Source organism: Scyliorhinus torazame, chromosome 24, assembly GCF_047496885.1.
Source record: "Scyliorhinus torazame isolate Kashiwa2021f chromosome 24, sScyTor2.1, whole genome shotgun sequence".
NCBI classification, from domain to species: Eukaryota; Metazoa; Chordata; class Chondrichthyes; order Carcharhiniformes; family Scyliorhinidae; genus Scyliorhinus; species Scyliorhinus torazame.
In genome coordinates this window covers 33,201,330-33,215,528 of record NC_092730.1, presented here as the reverse complement: position 1 = coordinate 33,215,528, position 14,199 = coordinate 33,201,330, and the positions used below count along the sequence as shown (strand labels likewise).

The following is a 14,199-nucleotide window of genomic DNA, read 5'->3' as shown; positions in this document are numbered from 1 at the left end:
TGAGCTTGACGTGATTTGAACACGCAACCTTCTGATCTGTAGTCAGACGCGCTGCCGTTGCGCCACAAGCCCAAGTGCGGACCACTGCGGGTTTCTCCTCATAGATTTATGTTTTATTTATACCCAACTGTGTGAAAGAAACGCAGAGAAGTCAGATTGAGGGATATTAAAGGACCATGAAGTAAAGCAGCTGTACCACGTGGTTAAGGTGATGCACAATAATCCATTGTGCTCTGTACACGTGGCTTCAAATCCCATCCTCGTCTGTAACGTGTCTGTTGTGTCTGGTCCACTTCATGAGGCTGAAGTGAAAATGCTGTGATTTTTAGCTTTTGTCGGAGGGCTTGGACAGTGAATAGTCGAACACTGTCCATATTGAAACCACATTAAAAATGTTGAGAAAGTTACTTATTTCACTCCTCGCTGTACTTGCCACTAAATTCTGAGTGAGAAACTTTCTCTTCCTCAGTTTGAAACTCACAAAGAGGTGCAAAAATTGCAAATTTATTATTGCGATGGCCGGGAATCGAACCCGGGTCAACTGCTTGGAAGGCAGCTATGCTCACCACTATACCACCATCGCTCACGGGATGGAAACGTGTCCTTTTGGTTCTTTAGATCAGTTTGATTAACTGTTTCGTAACAAATACTTACTTTGCGTAAGTTATTTCACTCCAATTTAAAATGCTCCTGAATGAAAGTGTCCGTGTCGCACGGCTCCTGTTCAGCCAGGAGATGGCACCAGTCCACAATAAATGTACATTCTATGTGTCATTACACAGGACACTTCCTCTCGCCTGAGACCTTAACTCGTCCCTGTGTCCTGATGCTGCCATTTTCACCCTATTTCAGTAATCATAGAATGCCTCCAGCGCGGAAGGAGGCCATTCGGCCCATCGAGTCGGCACCGACCCTCGGAAAGAGCACCCGATTTCGGCCCAATCGCACCTAACCTTTCGAATACGTCAGGATGGCCGAGCGCAGGTCGCAGTCTCCTCTGGAGGTCAGGGCTCGAATCCCACTCCTGAAATTGACTTTTCCTCCGCGAGGCACCATCCAAACCTGGAACCCCTCCCTAACAGCACTGTGTGTGTACATACACCATATGGACTTGCAGCGGTTCCAGAATCCCCCTCACCGCCCATTCTCACGGTCAATTAATGATAGATTGTAAATGTTTGGCCGAATCAGCGACAATCACAGCCAGAGAGACCTGCAATAACCCTCAGGGCAGGAAAGGCAACTCATTGTCCTTTGACCCAAAAGCAAAATACTGCGGATGCTGCAAACCCGAAACAAAGACAGAACATGCTGGAAATATTCAGTTGATCCGGTAGCTTCTGTGGAGAGAGAAACAGGTCGTTCCAACGAAAGGTCAGGTTGTGAAATGTTAACTATTTCTCTTTTCACAGATACGACAGATCTGTACAGTATTTCCAGTATTGCCCTGTGATTAGCTGAACATCCTCAGACTCTGTACCTTCGTCCAGTAAAGTGTCTGTTCACTGAAGAAAAATCTGGACTCAAATCCCAGCCCAGCCTTATTGCGTTTGACCACCTGTGCGATTGAGAACTTCCTCCACAACAGGGGAAAATGTGTTGGATTTCTAGTCGGAAAATATGCCTTTTGCAGGGTTAAATTCAGTAGAATATCTACAGAGATTGTAACGCAAGGACTGATTTCAGCTGCCATCATCCAGTTGTTAAATCTCTCCACTAGAAACCCACTGGATTTTCCCCTTTGACTTGAGTCCTGCTCCCAGAGGATCTGTTCAGTATTTTCAATAATATTATATTTTGAATGCTCTGTATCCAGAGAATTGTGACGCTGAAATTGCTCACCCTTCTCCTCATTGTTATCTACTCTGCAGGTATTGACTACACCGTCTAATGGAGACACGCTCACAGGGCTGTGAGAGAGGCTTTCTTTCAGGCGTGAGGCCTCTTTTGGTCCATCAACAGCAACCGGATGCCTGCAGAGAAACTCGGAATACCGAGCCCCTCTTCCCAGGATGAACTTAATCAGGGACAAGATGTTGTTTGAAGAGATAATCAAAGGTCTGAGGATTTGGGTTGAGGTTCCTGGACTTTTGTGAAGAGACCAAGGTGGTGGAGCAATGTGACAATAGCAGGATACGAGTTTGGGATATTATCCAGTCTGTGCTGGGGGGCTGCGGGAAGGACGTTGTCTTGTCTGCCCACCCAAGCTGAATGTTGGGATTGAGCTGGTGTTCAGATTCCGAGAGGAATGTGAAATCCTTTCACTGAGTTTCAAGCCCACAGTGCGGTTGAGTGTCTTGAGTTACAGGAAGATACAGACGGGATGGTCAAATGGGCAGAAAAGTGGCTGATGGAATTTAACGCTGAAAAATTAGATGTGATCCATTTGGTAGGGATTTTCGCAGCAACTTCATTGCAGTGTTAATATAAGCCTATTTGTGACAATGAAGAATATTATATTATTATTGTAGAACTAATGTGAATGGCCTGACACTGGAAAGTCCTGAGGAACAAAGGTCATAGATCTCTGAAGGCAAGGTTAATAGGGTGGTGGAAAAGGCATTTGAGATACTTGTCTTTATCAATCGGGGCATGGATTACAAAAGCAGAGAGGTCATGGTGGAGTTGTATAGAATGTTGGGGAGGTCACAGCTGGAGTACCGTGTGCAATTCTGGTCACCACATTCTAGGAAATATGTGACTGCACTGGGTGCGTTGCAGAGGTGATTCAGCAGGATGTTGCTTGGGATGTAGCATTTAGGATATGAAGAGAGGTTGGATAGGCTTGTTTTCTCTCTCTCGCGGGAACAGAGATGACTGATGGGTGATCTCATCGAGGTGTACAAGATAATGATAGGTATAGACAGGGCGGATAGGGAGCACCTGTTCCCTTCAGTCACAAGGGGACACTGTATTATTCTGTGATTCTGTTACAGATCAGATCTTGGAGGTATCGCTGCTGTATTCCCAGGAGGTGGTGGTCTGATCCGGAGAGCAAAAGCTTCCATCGAGGACGGGGTTCTCAATAAGAACAAACTGGAGGTGTGGGATGTTAGAATTGTGCTCAGCACTGATTCATTTTTATTCATTGTTGTGTCCTAGAATAAACACGTGGATTGTAGCTGTCCATTAAAAACAAAAATAGAATTCGGAAATTTCTGGCCAGTAACTTCACCATGTCCACGTTACATCACTCAGCACCCTCAGCTGCATCACATCTGGTCCACGTTTCCTCAGCAGAGAGCACAGTTTCACAGCAGAGAGCACAGTTTCACAGCAGAGAGTACATTTCCACTGGAGAGATCGCAGTTTCTCAGCAGAGCACACAGTTTACGGCAGAGAACACAATCCCACAGCAGAGAACACAGTAACACATCATAGAGCACAGTTTCACAGCAGAGAGCACATTTGCACAGGAGAGGTCGCCGTTTCCCAGCAGAGGCACAGTTCACAGCAGAGATCATATTCCACAGCAGAGAGCAGTTACACAGTAGAGATCTCGGTTCCACAGTAGAAATCACAGTTCAGCGGGAGAGAATATACTGAAATATCGGAAAGCAGTTTAATTAACATCAGGGAAGACCTGTCAATAACAGAGTGAAGATGCAGATAACACAGTTACACAAGAGGAAAGAGGGGAGATTTTACAACAAAGAACAAAGACAAAGAAAAGTACAGCAGAGGAACAGGCCCTTCGGCCCTCCAAGCCTGAGCCGACCATGTTGCCCACCTGAACTAAAATCTTCTAGTCTTCCTGGGTCTGTATCCCTATATTCCCATCCGATTCATGTATTTGTCAAGATGCCCTTCAATGTCACTATCGCCCCTGCTTCCACCACCTCATCTGGCAGCGAGTTCCAGGCACCCACTACCTTCTGTGTAAAAAACTTGCCTCGTACATCTCCTGTAAACCTTGCCCCTCACACCTTAAACCTATGCCCCCTAGTAATTGACCTCTCTACCCTGGGAAAAAGCCTCTGACTATCCACTCTGTCTATGCCCCTCATAATTTTGTAGGCCTCTTTCAGGTCTCCCCTCAACCTCCGTTGTTCCAGGGAGAACAAACCAAATTTATTTAACTGCTCCTCATAGCTAATGCCCTCCATACCAGGCAACATCCTGGCAAATTTCTTCTGCACCCTCTCTAAAGCCTCCACATCCTTCTGGTAGTGTGGCGACCAGAATTGAACACTATACTCCAAGTGTGGCTTATCTAAGGTCCTATACAGCTGCAACATGACTTGCCAATTCTTATACTCAATGCCCCGGCCAATGAAGGCAAGCATGCCGTACGCCTTCTTGACTACCTTCTCCACCTGTGTTGCCCCTTTCAGTGACCTGTGGACCTGTACACCTCGATCTCTCTGACTGTCAATACTCTTGAGGGTTCTACATTTCACTGTATATTCCCTACCTGCATTAGACCTTCCAAAATGCATTACCTCACATTTGTCCGGATTAAACTCCATCTGCCATCTCTCCACCCAAGTCTCCAAACGATCTAAATCCTGCTGTATCCTCTGACAGTCCTCACGCTATCCGCAATTCCACCAACCTTTTTGTTGTCTGCAAACTTACTAATCAGACCCGTTACATTTTCCTCCAAATCATTTATATATACTATGAACAGCAAAGGTCCCAGCACTGATCCCTGCGGAACACCACTAGGCATAGCCCTCCAATCAGAAACGCACCCTTCCATTGCTACTCTCTGCCTTCTATGACCTAGCCACGTCTGTATCTATCTTGCCAGCTCACCCCTGATCCCGTGTGACTTCTTCACCTTTTGTACCAGTCTGCCATGAGGGATCTTGTCAAATGCTTTACTGAAGTCCATATAGACAACATCCACTGCCCTCCGTGCATCAATCATCGTTGTGACCTCTTCGAAAAACTCTGTCAAGTTAGTGCGACACGACCTCCCCTTCACAAAACCGTGCTGCCTCTCTCTAATACGTCCATTTGTTTCCAAATGGGAGTAGATCCTGTCTCGAAGAATTCTCTCCAGTAATTTCCCTAACACTGACGTAAGGCTCACCGGCCTGTAGGTCCCTGCATTATCCTTGCTCCCCTTCTTAAACAAAGGAACAACATTGGCTATTCTCCAGTCCTCCGGGGCGTCACCTGAAGACAGAGAACACTGGAACTTAATGGGAGCACTTTCTATATATGATCAGTCAGTCGATGCTTGTGTGCGTGTGTGTTTTCTTGTGTAAGGTGAGAGTGTCCAGCTGCTGCGCGTGTGTGTGTGTGTGTTCAATTGTTGGTGAGTGACACAGTGGAATTGTGCCGCCAGGGTGCGCTGTCGAGCACATGTGGTCCTGATGAACAACATTGCGGAAGTGAGGAATTGTGTCGCTTCAACGCAATACTAATAATCATAGAGCAGAGTGTGCTGGGCCCATAACCCAGAGGTCGATGGATCGAAACCATTCTCTGCTAGTTATTTTTTATACTTTCCGTTACAGTAAAAAGAAACATTTAGCTTCTCACCACAAGTGTATCTGACATTTCTTTCCAGGAAACGGGTTTTTTACTCGGCTGGAAGGGGGTTCCAGCAAACACTTAATTTGTGCAACCAATGTCTGAAATGGCATTTACTCCCACAGGGACACACGCTGTAAATGCTGCAAACACACACAGGCTTTCCATGATTGCAGAATGTTCAGCACCATTCACAACTCCTCTGTTAATGAAACAGTCCATGTCCAAATGCAGCAACCTGGACAATGTCCAGGCTTGGGCTGAAAAGTTCCAGGCAAAGACCATCTCTAATAAGTGAAAATCTAACCATCGCCCCTTGACATTCACCGGAATTCCCATCACTGAAACCCCACTGCCAACATCTGACTGATTGCCACTGGCCAGAAACTGAACTGGCCATATAAACACTGTGGCTAGAAGGCAGGCCAAAGACTCGGACTCCTGTGGCGAGGCACTCACTCCCTGACTCCCCAAACCCTGTCGACACAGCATAAATCAGGAATGTATTGGAATAATTTCCATTTCCTTTAATAGTTGCAATTTCAACAACACTGAATAGGTTTGACACCATCTAGGACCAGGCATCCTGCTTGATCGGTACCCCATCCATAAACACTCACTCGCTCCACAACTGATGCAGAGTGGCAGCATGTATACCAGCTACAGGATTCACTGCAGGAAGTCACCAAGGCTCCTTTGGCAACACCTTCCAAACCCACATCCACCACCATCTAGAGAGGGACAAGGGCGGCCGACACCGCGACCTGGAGGCTCTCCTCCAGCCACTCACCATCCTGTATTAGAACTATATCTCTGTTACTTCACTGCAGCTGGATTAATTATTTCTCTGATGTAATGTATCTGTCTCTGTGTATATCTGTGTCTGTGAGCACATGCGTGTTTCTATATATGTGTGTGTATTTGAGAATTTGTGTGAATGTTTATGTGCCTGTGTGTGTATACCTGTGTGTGCGGGTGTGTACAACTGTTTGTGTATAACGCGTTTGACTCTGTATACTGTGTGTGTACACGTGTATATACCTGTGTGTCTATGTTTGTGTATCTGTGTGTGTGCAACTGTATGTATAATGTGTGTGGGCCTGTACACTGTGTGTGTATCTCTGTGTATACGTGTGTAAAGCTCTGTGTGTATACCTGTGTGTGTGTATGGGAATACGTTTGTGTGGTGTGTGTGCACGCAGTCTTCCGTTTGTATGTCATTATTGTTTCCTCTCTGAGAGTCTTTTAACCATTTCTAAATCTCTCAGAGGTACAATTGTTGAGTCTGATTGCTTTTTGTGATTGCTATTTATGAGTGAGTACAGTGTCTTTCAGCATCTTACTCTGAACAACCGTTTGAGAATAATCCTGAATCTGTCATGCTCCAGGGCTCAGTGTGAGGATGGATCTTAATCTAAACATGTGTTTGGGGATTATCCTGTACCTGTCAGGCTCTGTGACTCAGTGGGAGGATGCGATTCAGGATGTGACCTTTCAATCTCTGGGACAGTTTATAAGTTTGCATTCATTCCACGTAAATTTCCAGCACAGAAAGAAACCATTGCTGTGGGAGGTTTGAAGCAAACAATGTGAGAATTTTGGACCAGCATTTAATATCAGAACACAATTGTGAAAGATAATGTAACCTTCAATCTGATACTGGATTGCTCTGGAAGTGAAACTCAGGTTGTACACATGATTTGATCTGTGACACTCAGTCTGATTCGGAGTCAACATTTTGACATGAATGTAAAATGGACCACAGTCTGGAATTGCTGCAGTATCTTCCATCTGGAACAGATTCAGTGAGGATTTTGCAATAGTTTGCAAGTTACAGCTCAGTTCATAGTCAGCGAAATGAGATTGTATCTTTTATTTTCATAAACTTTGTCGCTTTCAGCATATCTCAATCTGAGAATGCACCTGATATTTGTGTTTGCAACTAATCTATTTGAGAGGACACACTCGGAGGATTAGTACAGCCACCCCTGATGTGAGTGATGTGGCTGGTATTTAACTCGAATCCCAGAGTACATTATTAAGATTAATTGTGTAATTCTTAACCGGAATCCATGTGTCAGTTTTCTCTGATATTGATTATTTCACTAAGCTGCTCCATTGTGGAACTGATACAGTGATGATGAGAATGGGTGAGAATTTGCACTGGGATTTATGGGGCCTCCTGTCAGTGGTACTGTGTTAGGGTGACATGGACACAGCGTCTGTCTCTCCTGCTGTTTGATTGATGGGTTGAAACTGTGTCCCTGGAACGATTTCTGCTGCCTGAGACTGTGGAACTGATGATCTGTCTGTGTCTCTTTGCTCTGTCAGTGACAATGTACGGATTGTGTGTGACAAGGAGCTGGCGACACTCTTCCCAAAAACTTGTTTGGAGGAAACATCACATTTATTCATCTTCAGAATATTCTGGTATTTGTCGGTGGAAACAAATTATATTTAAAACTCAAGGACAGTCAACAATTAACCAATCACAGGCCAGGGAGAAGAATGTGGAGGTTTTGATTGGCTGACATTTTCAAATTCGAAACTCCCGCCAATTTCAGTTCAGGAAAATCCCAAATAACGGAACGGCTCCATGTTCAGGAAACTATTTTCCCTCCCAGAATCCGGGCGCTATTTTCGGAACAGTTTGATTTTGTCAATCTCTTCTCTGTAACCGGCGACCCCGTTCAGCAATTTAAAACGGAGCAAATCTCAGCTCACTGCAAAAGCAGAAACATAGAGATTACCAACCAACTCCTTCACACAGGCTTCACAGGGACAGAGAGAAAGGGCTGATTTCGGAACCTCTCTCCTGAAAGCGGCCGGGAATGTTACTGGGAAGTGTGGAGAGAATCACCGACTCTATCCAGCCGGTGGAACAGGCAGCTTTGTGTCCGGAGAATAGAGAGGGCCGGGGAGAGGCAGATCTTAAAGCGCGGCAATGGACTCAGGTCCTGTGTGTGCTCAAATCTCGCTGGTTCCGTCCCCTGGGAAAACTGCGGAACAACAGATCAGCCCGAAAATAACCTCTCAATTCCCGCCTTTACTGTGTCCCGAGAGCGGGAAACACATCACCCGAAAGAAAAAAATAATAATTTCCTTATTAATTTAACTCACCAGTTGTTAAACTCTGAATATGGTTATCATTAAATAGAAAGAATTCCCTCCTGAAATTGTGTTTCTCCTCATTGTCCGTCACAAATGCCAGACTGCGTTAAAAATCCGCTCTCAATTCAGTTTGATTCTCTTCTGTGTGAAAGTGTCTGTGACGGGCGGGTATGAAGCCACATTCACAACATTCTGGAACGGGACAAATCTCTCTCCTCCACAAAGAGATTTCTCATCAAGTCAATGCGGGAAAAGATGGTGCAGCTTTTTCACAGAGATTGTGGGTGGCTCTTAAAAGAGCCGTTGTGTTTGGGGTGGTTTTCAGTCCTTGTGGAGTTTTACTTGGAGCTGGTGTACTTGGTCACCGCCTTTGTCCCTTCCGACACGGCGTGCTTGGCCAGTTCCCCGGGCAGCAGCAGGCGCACGGCGGTCTGGATCTCCCGGGAGCTGATGGTGCTGCGCTTGTTGTAATGGGCCAGGCGGGAAGCCTCACCCGCGATGCGCTCGAAAATATCGTTGACGAAGGAGTTCATGATGCTCATGGCCTTGGAGGAGATGCCGGTGTCGGGGTGAACCTGCTTCATCACTTTGTAGATGTAGATGGAGTAACTCTCCTTCCTCGACCTTCGCCGCTTCTTGCCGCCCTTTACTGCCGGTTTCTTAATGACTTTCTTGGCTCCCTTCTTGGAAGCTGGTTTCGATGTTGGTTTCTTCTCGTCAGCCATCGTCAATTTCACCCAGAAATAAAGCAAACCCCTTCCGAGCGCTGATTAAATAGACAGAGCCTCACGCCTATGCTAATGAGGAATGGGGAAAGGAATGATTGTGATTGGACATTGTGAAAATGAGGACAGCCAGTTACGTTCTGTTTATTTGATTGGAGATGTAAACAGACCAATCACATTTAGGAATTTCCACCAATCAGAAACCTTCTTACTACAAACAGGGAATCCATTTCAGAAAGAATGTCTCCAGTCCCAGTTTGTCAATGTGTAAAGATTCACCGGGAAATGTGACCTAGCTGTCGGTGAGAGGGATTGTGCGGCAGTCTGGGATTCCTTCAGGAACTGTGAGTGTCTTGTAATGTGTGAGAGTGTGGGATTTACTCACTCTCCGATACTGTGTGTGAGTGTGGGATTTACTCACTCTCTGATACACTGTGTGAGTGTGGGATTTACTCACTCTCTGATACAGTGTGAGTGTGGGATTTACTCACTCTGATACAGTGTGTCTGTGGGATTTACTCACTCTCTGATACAGTGTGTCTGTGGGATTTACTCACTCTGATACAGTGTGTGAGTGTGGGATTTACTCCCTCTCTGATACAGTGTGAGAGTGTGGGATTTACTCACTCTCTGATACAGTGTGTCTGTGGGATTTACTCACTCTCTGATACAGTGTGTGCGTGTGGGATTTACTCACTCTCTGATACAGTGTGTCTGTGGGATTTACTCACTCTCTGATCCAGTGTGTCTGTGGGATTTACTCACTCTCTGATACAGTGTGTCTGTGGGATTTACTCACTCTCTGATACAGTGTGCGTGTGGGATTTACTCACTCTCTGATACAGTGTGTGAGTGTGGGATTTACTCACTCTCTGATACAGTGTGTGAGTGTGGGATTTACTCACTCTATGATACAGTGTGTGAGTGTGGGATTTACTCACTCTCTGATACAGTGTGCGAGTGTGGGATTTACTCACTCTGATACAGTGTGAGAGTGTGGGATTTACTCACTCTCTGATACAGTGTGAGTGTGTGATTTACTCACTCTCTGATACAGTGTGTGAGTGTGGGATTTACTCACTCTCTGATACAGTGTGAGTGTGGGATTTACTCACTCTCTGATACTGTGTGTGAGTGTGGGATTTACTCACCCTCTGATACAGTGTGAGAGTGTGGGATTTACCCACTCTGATACAGTGTGAGTGTTTGGGATTTACTCACTCACTGATACTGTGTGTGAGTGTGAGATTTACTCACTCTCTGATACTGTGTGTGAGTGTGGGATTTACTCCCTCTCTGATACAGTGTGTGAGTGTGGGATTTACTCACTCTCTGATACAGTGTGTGAGTGTGGGATTTACTCTCTCTCTGACACAGTGTGCGAGTGTGGGATTTACTCACTCTCTGATACAGTGTGTGAGTGTGGGATTTACTCACTCTCTGATACAGTGTGAGAGTGGGGATTTACTCACTCTCTGATACAGTGTGTGAGTGTGGGATTTACTCACTCACTGATACAGTGTGTGAGTGCGGGATTTACTCACTCTCTGATACAGTGTGTGAGTGTGGGATTTACTCACTCTCTGATACAGTGTGTGAGTGTGGGATTTACTCTCTCTCTGACACAGTGTGCGATTTACTCACTCTCTGATACAGTGTGTGAGTGTGGGATTTACTCACTCTCTGATACAGTGTGAGAGTGGGGATTTACTCACTCTCTGATACAGTGTGTGAGTGTGGGATTTACTCTCTCTCTGATACAGTGTGTGAGTGTGGGATTTACTCTCTCTCTGACACAGTGTGTGAGTGTGGGATTTACTCACTCTGATAGAGTGTGAGAGTGTGGGATTTACTCACTCTCTGATACAGTGTGAGTGTGGGATTTACTCACTCTCTGATCCAGTGTGTGAGTGTGGGATTTACTCACTCTCTGATACAGTGTGAGAGTGTGGGATTTACTCACTCTCTGATACAGTGTGTGTGTGGGATTTACTCACTCTCTGATACAGTGTGTGAGTGTGAGATTTACTCACTCTCTGATACAGTGTGTGAGTGTGGGATTTACTCACTCTCTGATACAGTGTGTGAGTGTGGGATTTACTCACTCTGATACAGTGTGTGAGTGTGGGATTTACTCACTCTGATACAGTGTGTGAGTGTGGGATTTACTCACTCTCTGATACAGTGTGTGAGTGTGGGATTTACTCACTCTCTGATACAGTGTGTGAGCGTGGGATTTACTCACTCTCTGATACAGTGTGTGTGTGTGGGATTTACTCACTCTCTGATACAGTGTGTGAGCGTGGGATTTACTCACTCTCTGATACAGTGTGTGAGTGTGTGATTTACTCACTCTCTGATACAGTGTGTGAGTGTGGGATTTACTCACTCTCTGATACAGTGTGTGAGCGTGGGATTTACTCACTCTCTGATACAGTGTGTGAGATTGTGATTTACTCACTCTCTGATACAGTGTGTGTGTGTGGGATTTACTCACTCTCTGATACAGTGTGTGAGCGTGGGATTTACTCACTCTCTGATACAGTGTGTGAGTGTGTGATTTACTCACTCTCTGATACAGTGTGTGAGTGTGGGATTTACTCACTCTCTGATACAGTGTGTGAGTGTGGGATTTACTCTCTCTCTGATACAGTGTGTGTGTGTGCGATTTACTCACTCTCTGATACAGTGTGTGAGTGTGGGATTTACCAACGTTTTACAGTTCCAGCAGAACCTGCCTGTTCTTAAACTCTGTGCCTCGGCTAATATAGTCTGTGGTATCATGGGCCTGGCATTTTTAAGCTCAGGGTCGTGTCCTGTGGGTGGATCTCGGGAAGGTTCCAGGATGGTGGCGGTAATCAAGATTGCGGGGGGAAGCTGCAAGCTGACCTGAGGGCCTGTATCAAAGATGAATTCTAGCAGCAGAGGGAACAACTGTGAAAAGACCTCATCAAGGCCACTGAAGGGACTTCCGGTTGCGGTGATGCCTAGCTAGCCGCACGTTTTGGCGGCTCCAGCTCCGACGGACCTTCGGGCTCTTTTAAGAGCCCCAACGGGGAATTTTTCGACGCGCAACCCGGTGTGGGGTGTGTGAGAAGGGAGTCCCCCCCAAATGAAGGAGGAAAAAACCGGCGGCGGCGGCTGCAGCGCGAGGAATCGTCGACCAAAGGGTCAGAAAGAGAGAAGTACAAGATGGCGGCGGAGAAAGCGCAGGCGACATGGAGGCCTGAGCAGGATGAAATTGTGAGATGGCGCGTGGAGCTGCTGAAGAGGGAGGTGCTGACCCCGTTGCTACAGGCAATTGAGGGGCTCAAGGAGACATTAAAGACCCAGGAGACTGAGCTCCACGTGGTGGAGCAGAAGGTGACAGATATTGAGGACGAGATCCTGGGCCTGGTGGTTAAGACACATACGCATGAGGCACTTCATAAAAAGTGTACTGAAAGGATCGAAGCCCTAGAAAATGGAGCGCGAAGGAAGAACCTTCGGATACTGGGTCTCCCTGAGGGTGTGGAAGGAGTGGACTGTGGAGCGTATGCAAGTACGATGCTGAGCTCACTGATGGGTGCTGAGGCCCCTACCGGCCCCTTGGAGGTGGAGTGGGCAAATCGGATTCCGGCGAGAAGACCAAAAGCGGGAGAACCACCCAGGGCGATAATCGTGCGATTTTACCGCCTTAAGGATAGAGAAGAGGTCCTGAGATGGGCTAAAAAGGTGCAGAGTAGCAGATGGGAGAATGCAGTGGTACGGGTATACCAGGATTGGAGTGCGGAGGTGGCGAGAAGGAGGGCGAGCTTCAACCGAGCCAAAGAGCTGTTGCATAAAAGGAAGGTGAAGTTCGGGATGCTGCAGCCGGCAAGACTATGGGTCACGTATCAGGAGAGACACCATTATTTCGAGATGGCGGAGGAAGCATGGACCTTCATCAAAGAAGAGAAATTGGATCGGAACTGAGGGACTGATGCTGCAGGAAATGTTATTGTTAATGTTATGGTTGAAGTTAATTGAGAAGTAAATTGGGAAGGGGGGAGACATTGGGAAAATGTGGGCGCCGGTGAGGGAGGAAAGACGGAACATAGTTGGGGAATGGGGAAGGGGAGGGGGAGGGGAAAGGGAGCTGCGCCATAAGAGGCGGGTCAGGTAAAGGGATGTTACCGCACCAGAAAGAATAAGGCGGGAAGACAGGCGCAAGGCGGATGGGAGTTCCCCACACGGGGGGGTCGAGGAGTGAGCAGGAGTAGCCGGGGTCAGTTGAAGTCAGCTGACTTACGGAAGTAATATGGGGGGGGAGCAATCATGCTAGAAAGAGATCTAGCGGGGAGGGGGGTAGGGAGGCGGAGGGGGGGGGACAACTGGGTTGCTGCTGCGGAAATCCAAAAGGAAATGGCTAAAGAGTGGGTGGGCGGGGATGGTGTGCGACGCTGGGGGAGCGAGCGGGAGCGCGGAGGCGGGATATGGGACTGGCCTAGAGAAGGTAATGGCTAGTCGACACGGGAGGGGGGCAGGTAGCCCCTCAGTGAGGCTGATCACGTGGAACGTGAGAGGCCTGAACGGACCGATAAAAAGGGCCCGAGTGCTCGCGCATTTGAAAGGACTAAGGGCAGACGTGGTTATGCTCCAAGAGACGCACCTAAAGGTGGCAGACCAAGTTAGGCTAAGGAAAGGATGGGTGGGACAGGTGTTCCACTCAGGACTGGACGCAAAGAATAGAGGGGTGGCCATTTTGGTGGGGAAACGGGTAGCATTTGAAGCAAAGAACATCATAGCAGATAGCGGAGGTAGATATGTAATGGTGAGTGGCAGGCTGGAGGGAATGGAGGTCGTGTTGGTTAATGTGTATGCCCCAAACTGGGACGATGTGGGATTTATGAGACGGATG

General features: G+C 47.0%; 1 protein-coding gene and 2 non-coding genes across 6 annotated transcripts in view; all 3 read right to left on the bottom strand.

The window, feature by feature from the left end:
- On the bottom strand, positions 1–72 carry trnac-aca (transfer RNA cysteine (anticodon ACA)). Its single transcript has one exon. It is a non-coding gene; the product is annotated as a tRNA-Cys (tRNA).
- A 439-nt stretch (positions 73–511) lies between these two features.
- Positions 512–583, bottom strand: trnag-ucc (transfer RNA glycine (anticodon UCC)). The gene has a single exon. It is a non-coding gene; the product is annotated as a tRNA-Gly (tRNA).
- Positions 584–3,045: 2,462 nt separating this feature from the next.
- LOC140399990 (histone H2B-like) overlaps positions 3,046–14,199 on the bottom strand; it is a 41,828-nt gene continuing 30,674 nt past the window's right edge. The window contains exons 1-2 of one of the 4 annotated variants that reach the window (XM_072489491.1): positions 8,605–9,379; positions 3,046–3,583 (exon numbers count right to left, since the gene is read on the bottom strand). In XM_072489491.1, coding sequence (XP_072345592.1) covers positions 8,934–9,320 — 387 coding nt within the window. In that variant the 5' untranslated portion in view covers positions 9,321–9,379 and the 3' untranslated portion in view covers positions 3,046–3,583; positions 8,605–8,933. Of the gene's footprint in view, positions 3,584–8,604; positions 9,380–14,199 lie in introns of those variants that run through there. The other 3 variants (XM_072489492.1, XR_011937942.1, XR_011937941.1) reach the window with 3 other exon arrangements.